The sequence below is a fragment of the Nycticebus coucang genome, unplaced genomic scaffold (genome assembly GCF_027406575.1).
Source record: "Nycticebus coucang isolate mNycCou1 unplaced genomic scaffold, mNycCou1.pri scaffold_43, whole genome shotgun sequence".
Taxonomy (NCBI): Eukaryota; Metazoa; Chordata; class Mammalia; order Primates; family Lorisidae; genus Nycticebus; species Nycticebus coucang.
Genome location: NW_026515577.1, coordinates 1,937,286 through 1,949,407, shown reverse-complemented (window position 1 = coordinate 1,949,407; position 12,122 = coordinate 1,937,286). Strand labels below are relative to the sequence as shown.

The 12,122-nt window shown below is 37.4% G+C and overlaps 1 protein-coding gene across 1 annotated transcript; it reads left to right on the top strand.

The window, feature by feature from the left end:
• The first annotated feature begins 1,812 nt into the window (after positions 1–1,812).
• On the top strand, positions 1,813–2,549 carry LOC128579280 (p53 apoptosis effector related to PMP-22-like). Its single transcript, XM_053581447.1, has one exon. It carries the CDS (start codon positions 2,037–2,039, stop codon positions 2,412–2,414), a length of 378 nt encoding a protein of 125 aa, XP_053437422.1. The 5' UTR covers positions 1,813–2,036; the 3' UTR covers positions 2,415–2,549.
• The last annotated feature ends 9,573 nt before the right edge of the window (positions 2,550–12,122 follow it).

Sequence of the window (12,122 nt, the reverse complement as noted above, 5' to 3'; positions counted from 1 at the left end):
CTTTTGTACTTCACCTTCTAGTGAGAAGAGAGGCGATACATAAGGTATCGCCTTAAAACATAAAGTATGTTTGATAGTGATAGGTGCTAAGAAGAAAAATAAATCTTGAAAGGTAGCTAGAAAATTTGAATAAGGAGCAGCAAATTGAGTTAGGATAACCAGAAAAGGCTTTTGAGTAAAGACGTGATTAACATAAGAGACTGAGGGCTGGACTGGAGGCCAAAGAGTGAACATTGGTATATCAGTATCTGGAGGCAAAGTGTTCAAGGTGGAGAGAAAGAAAAATAAACAGGGAGATGAAATAATGTGGTTGAGAAAAAGCAACTTCCTGTCCAGGTGTGGTGAGATTGTCCACAGAGAGGGGCCGGAGCAGATGACGTGGAGCGGACCTGGAAGATCTCTGGCTTTTTTTTTTTTTTTTCTAGTAATGTGGAAAAGGCATTGAAAAGTTTTAAACAATAAAACTTTTGTTTAAAAGTTGACCTGAATTACTTCTTAATGGGATGGATTAGATGAGCCAAAGGTGTTTCTAGGGTGTAGATTCTTATTCGCTGAAAGAGGAGCTTCCATATTCTGAGAAGTGGAGGGCAGGAGGAACAACTTTGTGGTGGAAAGACAGTGGCTAGTTTTGCATATATGGGGTCTGAAATATCCATTAGATGTCTTGGTCATTAGATACACAAGTATGGAATGTAGAGGCGAGGTTAAGCCAAACAGAAGAATTTCATAATCCATGATATTCAGGATTGAATTCTTGTATTTTGGAATATTTGACAAATAAAAATGTATAGAAGGTATACAATGTGATGACATGATATGCATTCATATGGTGCACTGAGTACCACAGTCAAATTAATTAGCACATCCATCACCTCCCCTAATTATGATTTTTTCTGTGTGTTGCCTTTGTGTTCTAAGGTCACTTAAAATATGTTGTTTTAACAAATTTCAAGTAAAAAATACCGTATAATTAACTATAGGCCTAATGCTGAATGTTAGATACTCAGAACTTAATTCATCTGATAACTGAAAATTTATCCCTTTTGATCAAAATGTACTCTTTGTTAAGGTTTACTTGATTTATACTCTTAAATTTCTTCCACTTACATTTTTTTCTTCTGCCCCCTTGTGTTCTAACAGTTAATATTCAGCTCATCTTATTGCTATTGGCCTTGAGCATAATCATGTGTATAATATTTCTAAAAATCATCTGTGATGTTTCCTTCTTCCCTACAGTAAATAGCTGATTGATCCCAAGATGTCTCGCTGAGTCGTTTTAAGGTTTATGCAGTGAGTTTAAGCAGATGGTACAATTATTGGGGTAGAGTATGTGTGGTTTTATAAGAAAAAGCTTTTATGTTCAATCAATTTATCAATATGATTTAATGCATTTAAATTATGTTTACTTGAATTTTTTCTGAGTATGTTAAAGAGAAAACTGTTTAATATAGTAAGCTATGCACGGTGAGTGCTCATCAGGATTTATCATTCCCTAATCTCCTAGGTCAGCTAATAGGATTCCCATTCAGTCCTCAGGCTGTCATAACTTATGAAATTCAAGCGTATGTTTGAATATGGTCTTAGCCGAGGGAAGTCATGTAGCCAGTGAAGCAGAGAGAGAAAAGATTGCCATACTTGGAATCTGTACCATCAAAATGACAAAATGGGTCTATAATAAACAATAGGTTACTGGCTTCATATGAGTACAACATCAATTGCAGTGCACAACAGGCAAGGTAGTTATGAAGTGGGCCTTTTGAAAATATATAGCTCTGACTCTCCGCGCCGCCCGTGACCAGCGCGCTCCTCCGCTGCGCGCGGCCACCGTTGACGTGCTGCGCTGCGGCCTGGCCTGCGAGCGCTGCAGGTGGATCCTGCCGCTGCTCCTGCTCAGCGCCATCGCCTTCGACATCCTCGCGCTGTCTGGCCGCGGCTGGCTGCAATCCAGCGACCACATCCAGACGTCCTCGCTGTGGTGGAGATGCTTCCATGAGGGCGGCGGCAGCGGGTCCTACGACAATGGCTGCCAGAGCCTGATGGACTTCGCATGGGGAAGAGCAGCCGCCGCCACGCTCTTCTGTGGCTTTATCATCCTGGTGATCTGCTTCATCTTGTCCTTCTTTGCCGTCTGTGGACCCCAGATGCTTGTCTTCCTGAGAGTGATCGGAGGCCTGCTGGCCCTGGCTGCTGTGTTCCAGATCATCTCACTGATAATTTACCCTGTGAAGTACACGCAGACCTTTAACCTTCACGCCAACCCGGCTGTCACCTACATCTATAACTGGGCCTACGGCTTTGGGTGGGCAGCCACCATTATCCTGATCGGTTGCTCCTTCTTCTTTTGCTGCCTCCCCAACTACCAAGACGACTTTCTGGGCAACGCCAAGCCCAGGTACTTCTACCCACCCGCCTAACATGGGAGCCGGAGCGGAAGAAAATCATCGCTGTCAAATGGTTTCCAGAGAACGAAACTGTTTCCTCCAGCCTACTTTGTATCTATGTTTTGGCAGTGTTCATAAAAGTAAATAGTCAGAAATGCTAAAATAATTTAGGAGTAAATATTAATTAGTGTTACATTTTCACATTCACATTTTATATATGTGTGGAGTTAAACGAGATATTTCTTTTCACTAACTACTCGTGCTATGCTGACATTTCTTTATATCTCTCCATAACATTTATTTTTTTTTTTTTTTGGTTTTTGGCCGGAGCTAGGTTTGAACCCGCCACCTCCGGCATATGGGACCGGCACCCTACTCCTTAAGCCACAGGTGCCGCCCTCTCCATAACATTTATATTGCCCTTGTAAGAGAATACGAACACGAAACTTACCATTTGATAAGGGGAAAATGGGAAGTGTTCCAAGATTTAATAATCTGATCAAGTTTCTGTTCATTTCCACATAGAATGGACTGGGTGTAGTAGGGGTAAGAAGAAGACTGATGTAATTGGTAAAAAGTGTCAGTGACCAAACATTCTAAAAGAACTGCAAAAAAAGTGTGTGTGTTTAAGCCTTTCACTATTTAAAGAAGCAAAATAGTTTCCTAAATGCATATCAATTGGTGACAATTATAGTTAATATTCTGAATAATTATGTTTTTGCTAAGCTTCATGTTGTTCTGATATGTCATCTAGGAAAGTATTGTTTCATAGTCAAAGCCTGTGGCAATAGTAAGGCCTTTGTAATGGTGAAATGTTAAGATGAAATTTTCTCTTTCAAATTTCTTTATGGGGTTAAGGTGTGGGCAAATGCTGTTATTAATAGATCTGTACTGTTTTGTGTCTATATGTGCAGAACCAGCATTGACTTGATTGAAAGATGGACGGGGTGTAATACATCATGACTGATAGCTCTGATTAGATTGTATAGTAAAGCATTAGGGCAGCCATTCCTATCACTGAAGTATCATTAAAACCGTCTGAAGAAGTGGCTTGATTTGTTGAAATATCAGGTTTAACTGGGCCCTCATCATGTAGACACCACTTCTGATAGATGGCAGCTATAAGCAGAAACTACATGTAATTAAAAACCTGGTCTTCCAGTCCCAGCTACTTCGGAGACTGAAGCAAGAGAATTGCTTAAGCCCAAGAGTTGGAGGTTGCTGTGAGCTGTGATGCCACAGCACTCTACTGAGGGTGACATAGTGAGACTCTATCTCCAAAAAAAAAATGCCTGGTCTTCCTGGGTAAACAGATATAAAATGTCTTTTGTAAAACATGCAACAGGAGAATTCAGGGATGTGAGTTTCTCTGAGTGACATATATATGATTTGTGTATTTTTTTTTAACATTTATACTTACATAATGAAAACTAACTCATTTTATATATCAAATTACTATTTTGTAAGTTGTGGAATACACAATTGAATTTTTCCTTATGCATTTTTCCCAATAAACCAGGTATACCAATAAAAAAAAAAAAGAAAATATATAGCTCTTATGAGTCTCATTTCTAGGTCCTACTAAACAAAATATAGCAACAATATTTATCTATTTAGGACACACAATTACTTTATTTTTTAAAAAAGTGATATCATATAGGAAATATTAAAAAAACAATCTTTATAATAAATGAAACATAACATCTAAAAATATCTCTTTATAAATTTTAGGAAAAAGTAAATATAATTTCCTAGAATTCAAAATAATCTATGCTGGTGTTATTTATATATGCTGAGAACTGTATATAGAAATAATGTTAAAGATGAATTAACTGCCTTAAGCATGTGTTCTCGCTCCATTTGGTCAATATGGCAAATAATCTGGAAGAACGTGTGAGTAACTAACCCGTGTTCAGCATGTGTCATAACCAAGATACTGGCTCCTGGCTCCACACGATGATGCCCAAGACTCTGAAAGGTAAATAAGTAAAATCATGGCAATACAATCTCACCAATAAAACAATATGAACTGGGAAAAAGTAATTGCAGTTTTCTTTAACAGCTTCTTCCACGAAACATAAATTTAGTTGATATGATTAGTTTTATACTTTAATGTGGTATTGTGATTTATGAAAGAGCTTCCTAGACTTTTTTTTTTATTGTTGGTGATTCATTGAGGGTACAATAATCCAGGTTACACTGATTGCAATTGTTAGGTAAAGAGGGATGGAGGGAGGGGGGTGGGGCCTTGGTGTGTGTCACACTTTATGGGGGCAAGACATGAGAGCTTCCTAGACTTTTAACACTTGACTTCCATCTCCCTCCTTACTGAGGAAGAAAACCTTACAGATGCTCATCAACATCTATACATCATGACCTTCCAGCATTCAGACAGCATGGTATGATCCCACTGATGACTTCATGAGTTAGAAAAAAGAACAATGTATCACATAACTTCAGGTTAAAATGAGCATTTCTGATTTGGATTTTTTAGACCGTCCACAAAATAATAATATTCATATGGGGAAAGGGATCTTCAATACATAATTAGTTTCTAAATTGCTCTAAAGACCCTCATACTCACCTACTTACTGGGTAACATGATATTCATTTATTTAAAAGGACTGTGATGCATGTTATGATCTCATCTAAAATATATTTGCAGCAAGATAGTGGACAAGAGGGCTCATTCAGCGGAGTTGTCCTGGAATGACTGGGGAAAAAGAGAGACCCCAGCCATACATGGTGCAGGGAATTTACCCAGTCATAGCTCAGGAACACAGTGAGGAGGTGGTGAGCTGGATATAGCGTATGATCTGGAGCTGTGAAAATCTGATCGATTAGGCAAGTGTTTGCTATTGGCTGGGATTGCCTGGCCCCTGCAGTGGTCTGGGATGGGAAGAAGCCTTATTGAAGCTTTCAATTGTTGGAGGAAGTTGCACATTGAGTGGAAAGCTTGGAAGAGTGGGCGGACTCAAACAGCATACAGCAACCAGATTTGAATATCAGCTGGAGTAGACTTGCCATAGATTTGGTGGTTGGCAAGGCAGCCATACTGAGAAGGTCTCAGAGGCTAGAGGGCTTCTGTTGTGGGAAGGTTGTAAGAAGGTCTTAGCAAGGTAATAAAGCATAGCCATCTTAATTCTGCCTCCCAGGATCAGAACTCCACTCTTGGGACAGGCTGAGGGATTCCCACACCCCACAGGAACTGGTGTCAGGGGCTCACGTGAGACCTGCCCCTAAAGGATTCTTGTGAGCTTTAAGATCCCAACCTGGCAGGGTCTGAATGCTGAGGAAACAATCAGATGATCACCACCAAGGGCAACTAAGTTTGGAATATAGACCATAGAGTTTGCGAGCTATGCTCTCTGTCACCGAAAAAACTGCAGTGCCACCTGGTGTCCTGACAACATATTGCAACATACTGTCATCAAGAGCAAGGACTTCTGTTTGAAGCAAAGGAGGCAGTGAGAAGGAAAAAAGGAAAACAAGGAGGTGAATAAGAAGAAGGAAACATGAGGAGGAACCAACAGAAAAATTCAGGCAACATGAACAAACAAAATAAAGGAACTCCCCCAAGGGACCATGAGGCAGCTATTGTGGAAGACTCCACCCATCAAGAATTAATGAACTTGACAGAAATGGAATTTAAAATGTAGACGATGGAGACAATAAAAGGAGTGGAGGAGAAAATGGAAAGACAGAACCAAAAGTCAGATGAGAGAAATGTAGAATATAGAAAAGGTATGGTGGAGCTTAAGGAAATGAAGGAGACAATGATGGAATGTAAAGATGCAATAGAAAGTATCAAATATAGGTTAGACCATGTAAATAAAGAACCTCAGGGATAAAGGATAAAATTTTGAGTTCATCCAGGCAGTTAAAGATGCAGAAGAGAGAGAAAGCAGAATAGGTGCTTGGAGAACTATGAGACTCCAGGAAGTGCTCAAACATACATATTATATGGAATCCTAAAGGGCAAGAAGTTTGTCCCATAGGAACGGAAGCAATACTGGAGACTATCATAAATGAAAAGTCAAATTTTACTAAAGAACCCAACACAGTCCTTTCAGATGGATTTTGAATCCTAGGTCAACTCAAGCAGAACTTCTCCAAGACATAATGGAATGAACCTGTCTGATGTCCAGATGAAAGAAAAAAATTCTGCAAGCAGCAGGTGTAAGCTCCATCTGACCTACCAGGGCAGAGCCAATAGGATACAAGCAGACTTTTCGACTTAAACCTTCCAAGCCAGAAGAGCATGGCCATCCACCTTCAATATTCTTAAACAACAACAAAAAATTCAGCCCAGAATTCTATATCCTGCTAAACTAAGCTTCAAAATTGATGGAGAAATCAACTCTTTTGCAGATATACAAGCACCAAGGAAATTTGCCACAAGAGCAGCTTTACCGGAAATACTTAGACATATTGTCAATACTAAACATCACAATTGACCATCAGAAAAGTAAACATCCAGAAGCTAAAGGTCAACACTTAGTATCCAAATGGCACAAAGGAAAAAACCACACAAAATAAGATGAATAGCATTCCACCTCACTTATCCATTCTCTTCAAAATGTCAATGGACTGAATTCACTACTAAAGAGGCATAGGCTGGCTGATTAGATAAAAAAAGTCTCCAGGAGATACACCTAGCCTTGAAGAACAAATAAAAACTGAGGGTTAAGGGATGTAAAACAGTTTTCAAGCAAATGGAAATCCGAAGAAAGGAGGGGTTTCACACTTATTTTCAGATAAAAGTGGATTTAAAAGCAACTAATTTTAAGAAAGATAAAGATGAATACTTTATACTGGTCAAAGGAACAATACAAGAAGACATTTCAATTTTAAATGTTTATGCACCCAACTTAAGTGCTCCCAGATTTATGAAACAGACCTTGATGGGCCTGAGCAGTATTATATCCCATAACACCGTAATAGTCGGGTACTTTAACATCCCTCTTACAAAACTGAGCATATCCTCTAAAACAGAAAGTAAGCAAAGATGCAAAGGACTTAAGGTGTGACCCAAGAACAAATGGGATTAATAGACATATGCAGAATACACCATCCCAAAGCTAAGTAATATACATTTTTTTTGTCAGCCCATGATATATACTCCAAAATCAACCACTTCCTAGGATACAAATCAAACCTCAATCAAACCTCTTCTCAGACCACAAGGCAATAAAGGTAAAACTTAACTCCAGCAAAAATGTTCATCCCTACACAAAGACTTGGAAATTAAACAACTTTATGCCCAATATAGTTGGGTTCAGGAAGAGATAAAAGAGAAACTTGTTAAATTCCTCCAACATAACAACAATGAAGATACAAGTTACCAAAACCTATGGAAAACAGCAAAAGCAGACTTAAGAGGTAAGTTAATCACATTAGATATCTACATTTGAAAAGCAGAAAGGGAATGCATCAAGAAATTCAAGAATCATTTATGGAATTGGAAAAAGAAGAAAAATCTAATCCCAAACCTAGCAGAAGAAAAGAAATAACCAAATTAAATCATACAGGAATGAAATTGAAAACAAAAGAACCATTCAGAAAACTAATGAAACAAAAAGTTGTTTTTTCAAAAAAGTCAATAAAATAGATAAACCTTTGGCCAGATTAACTAGAAACAGAAAAGTGAAATCTCCAATAACCCCAATCAGAAATGATAAAAGTGACATGACAACAGATGCTTGAGATACAAGAGATGATCTCTGAGAACAAGAAAGTCTATGCCCAGAAATTTGACAATGTGGAGAAAATGGAACTATACCTGAAATCACACCCTCTCCCTAGAGTTAATCAAAAAGAAATAGATCTCTTGAACAGACAGATTTTGAGAACTGAACTGAGATGGAAGAAACAATAAAAAAATCTCCCAACAAAACAATGCCCTGGGCCAAACGACTTCATACCAGAATGTTATCAAACATTGAAAGAAGAACTTATACCCATACCTCAGAGACCATTCAAAAAAAATTGGAAGGAATCTTTCCCAACACATTCTATGAAGCAAACATTATCCTGATATCAAAATCAGGAAAAGACCAAACTAAAAATTAGAATTTCCGACCTATTTCACTCATGAATATAGATGAAAAAATTCTCTATAAAATCCTAGCCAATATATTACAGCCACACATTAAAAAAATCATTCATCATGATCAAGTAGGTTTCATCCCAGAGATGCAAGGCTGGTTCAGCATGTGCAAGTCCATAAATGTAATTTGCCATATCGACAACAAAAACAAAGACCCATATGATCATCTCAATAGATGCAGAAGAAGCATTCAACAAAATTTAGCATCCTTTTCTAATTAGAACACTTAAGAATATAGGCATAAGTGGCACATTTCTGAATCTGATCAAAGCAATCTATGATAAACCCACAGCTAATATTATATTAAATGGAGTAAAACTGAAAGTTTTTCCTCTTAGAACTGGAACCAGACAAGATTGTTCTCTATCACCACTACTATTCACATAGTGATGGAAGTTCTAGCCAACACAGTTGAGCAAGAGAAGGAAAGAAGGGCATCAAAATGGATGCAGAGAAGGTCAAACTCTCCTTCTTTCCCAACAATATAATCTTATACTTAGAGAACCCCAAAGACTCAAGCACAACACTCCTAGAAGTAATAAAAAATATAGCAGTTTCTCAGGATATAAAATCAATGTCCACAAATCAGTAGCCTTTGTATATGCTAATAACATCCAAGATGAGAAGCTAATCAAAGACACAATTCCCCTCAGAGTAGTTTCAAATAAAATGGAATACCTATGAGTATACCTAACAAAAGAGGTGAAGGACCTCTATAAAGGAAATTATGAAACCTTAAGAAAAGAAATAGGAATAGATATTAACAAATCGAAAAACGTACCATGCTCATGGTTGGGAAGAATCAACACTGTTAAAATGTCTATACTTTCCAAAGCAATCTACAGGTTCTATGCAATCCTTGTTAAAATACCATCATCATCCTTTCAAAATTTGGTAAAAAGAATTCTTCATTTTGTATGGAATCAGAATAAACCCTGTATAGCTAAGGCAATTCTTAGTAATAATAACAAACCCAGGGGTATCACCCAACCAGACTTTTGGCTATACTAGACCATAGTGATCAGAACAACATTATAGTGGCACAAAATTGGAGACTTTGACATTTGAAAATAAAAACCATGAGAATAGAAAACCAAATAGAAAACCATGAGATGAAACTAACCTCTTACACCCACCCGATCTTTGAAAACCAACAAGAACATACACTGGGGAAAAGAATCCCTATTCAACAAATGGTGTTGAGAGAACTGGATAACCACATGTAAAAGACTGAAACTGGACCCACACATCTTATCACTTACAAAAATTGACTCAAGATGGATTAAAGATTTAAATCTAAGGCATGAAACAACAAAAATCCTTGAAGAAAGTGTGGGGAAAACACTCGAAGATGTAGGCCTGGGGAAAGATTTTATGAACAAGACTTCTGTGCCAATTGCAACAACAACAAAAATAAACAAATGGGACTTAATTAAACTGAAAACCTTCTGTATAGCTAAGGAAATAAAAACCATGCAAACAACCTTTAGAATGGGAAAAGATATTTGCATAGTACGAATTGGATGAAAGCTTGAAACTTAATCAACTAGAGAACTCAAATTAATCAACAAGAAAAGACCCAACAATCTCATACATCACTGGGCAAGAGACATGAATAGAACCTTCTGTAAAGAAAACAGACGAATGGCTAACAGACACACGAAAAAATGCTCATCAGCCCTAATCATCAGAGAAATGCAAATCAAAACTACCCATAGATATCACCTAACCCACATCACAAGGTCCCAAAGTTGCAGATGCTGGCATGGATGTGGAGAGAAGGGAACACTTTTACCCTGCTGGTGGGACTGCAAACTAATACAAACTTTTTGGAAGGAAGTATAGAGAATCCTCAAAAAATCCAAACTAGACCTCCCATTTGATCCTGCAATCCCATTACCAGGCATCTACTCAGAAGAAGAAAATCCATTTATCATAAGGATATTTGCACTAGACTGTTCATCGCAGCTCGATTTACAATTGATAAAATGTGGAAATAGCCTAAATGCCCACCAACATAATAATGGATTCACAAGCTGTGGTCTGTGTATATTATGGAATACTGTTCAGCCACTAAAAAAAGATGGAGACTTTACATCTTTTGTATTAACCTGGACGGAGGTGGAACACATTCTTCTTAGTAAAGTATCACAAGAATGAAGAAGCAAGGATCCAGTGTACTTAATTGTAATATGAAGGCAGCAGATGAGCTAAAACGGGGAGGTAGGGGAATGAGCAAGTGGGGAGAGGGAAGGAAGGAGGAGGATGGCGGGCACGATGCATGGCACACCTCTTGGGGGCGGCACACAATTTAAGAAAGACTTTATCTAACAAATGCAATCAGTATAACCTAATTCTTTGTACTCTCAATTAATCCCAAACGATAAAAAAATAAGAAATTTTAAAAATGTATTTAAATAATATCTTTTGGAACTTTCACCTTCATCTTATGTATTTACACAATTGACTTAGAATTCTTAAGTCTCATGTCGAGGAAACAATTTTTTTCTTTTCCCCTAAAGTAAATAGAAAAATTATAAGAAAGAGGAAATTAAGAGTATGCCACTTTCACTCTTAATTCATCTCCTGTTTGATTCAGATTAGTTATTTTATTTTTTAAAGACAAAAAGGTATTCTTAAGGTTTTTAGTGCATATAAAGTTAAATAAAATCGGGTGGCACCTGTAGCTCAAGGAGTAGGGCACTGGCCCCATATGCTGGAGGTGGCGAGTTCAAACCCAGCCCTGGCCAAAAACTGAAAAAAAAAAAAAAAAAAGTTAAATCAAATCATGCATGCACTTTAGAATAACGTGTCCACTTTAAAGGAGAGTTACCCATATTCCAATGTTCTCATCGTGGTAGTTACAGAATAAAGGACAATCTTCTTTTAACCTTCTTCTAAACAAAACACAGACAAGTTGTGTTTTCTATTATAAATCATTCTTTAATTTTTAAAGAATCCCTACTATAAAAGTATCTGAAAACTCTATAAACCTTTTTGTTCTGTAATTATATTCATTAAAGTACATGTTGAGTAAAAGGAATGGCTGTAACCTGACCTAAACTCTCTGGTTACCTGAGAAACTTCACATTCAAATTCATGTTCTACCATGTAAATTATTGTAAGTTAAGTCTTTCTGCAGCAGAGTATTTTCCCAGTATACTTTATTATGCATTTAATTTAGTTTTTGGCTGTGGCAAAGTATAAAAGTATGAAAGAATAACTAACAGATAGTGTGTGTGGCTATGGTGAGTGTCAAGTGGGAGAGAGGCAGGGAGGGGAGATTGTGTTTAGTTATTGACAGTAGGTATTCCTGATCTGAATCTTTCATACAGTTTCAAAAGTCAAACCTATAGTTTTGCAATTTTGCAAATGACACACACGTGAAAAAAAAACTAATTGGTCTAACTTTGATTTCATAGACTAAGAAAGTGTTTAACGGGTAAGAAGTACATATGGCAGAATTAAGTCTAGAAATAGATTGTGGGATTCCCAATTCAAGGCCTTTTCGTTTATACAGTGACTGATTAACTTAAGCATGTTGCTTACTGTAAACACTAAATCGTATGCAATTTTTTCAATTGCTACTTTGACCAGGGGACATTCAAAGAAAAGATTTGATGATTTACTAT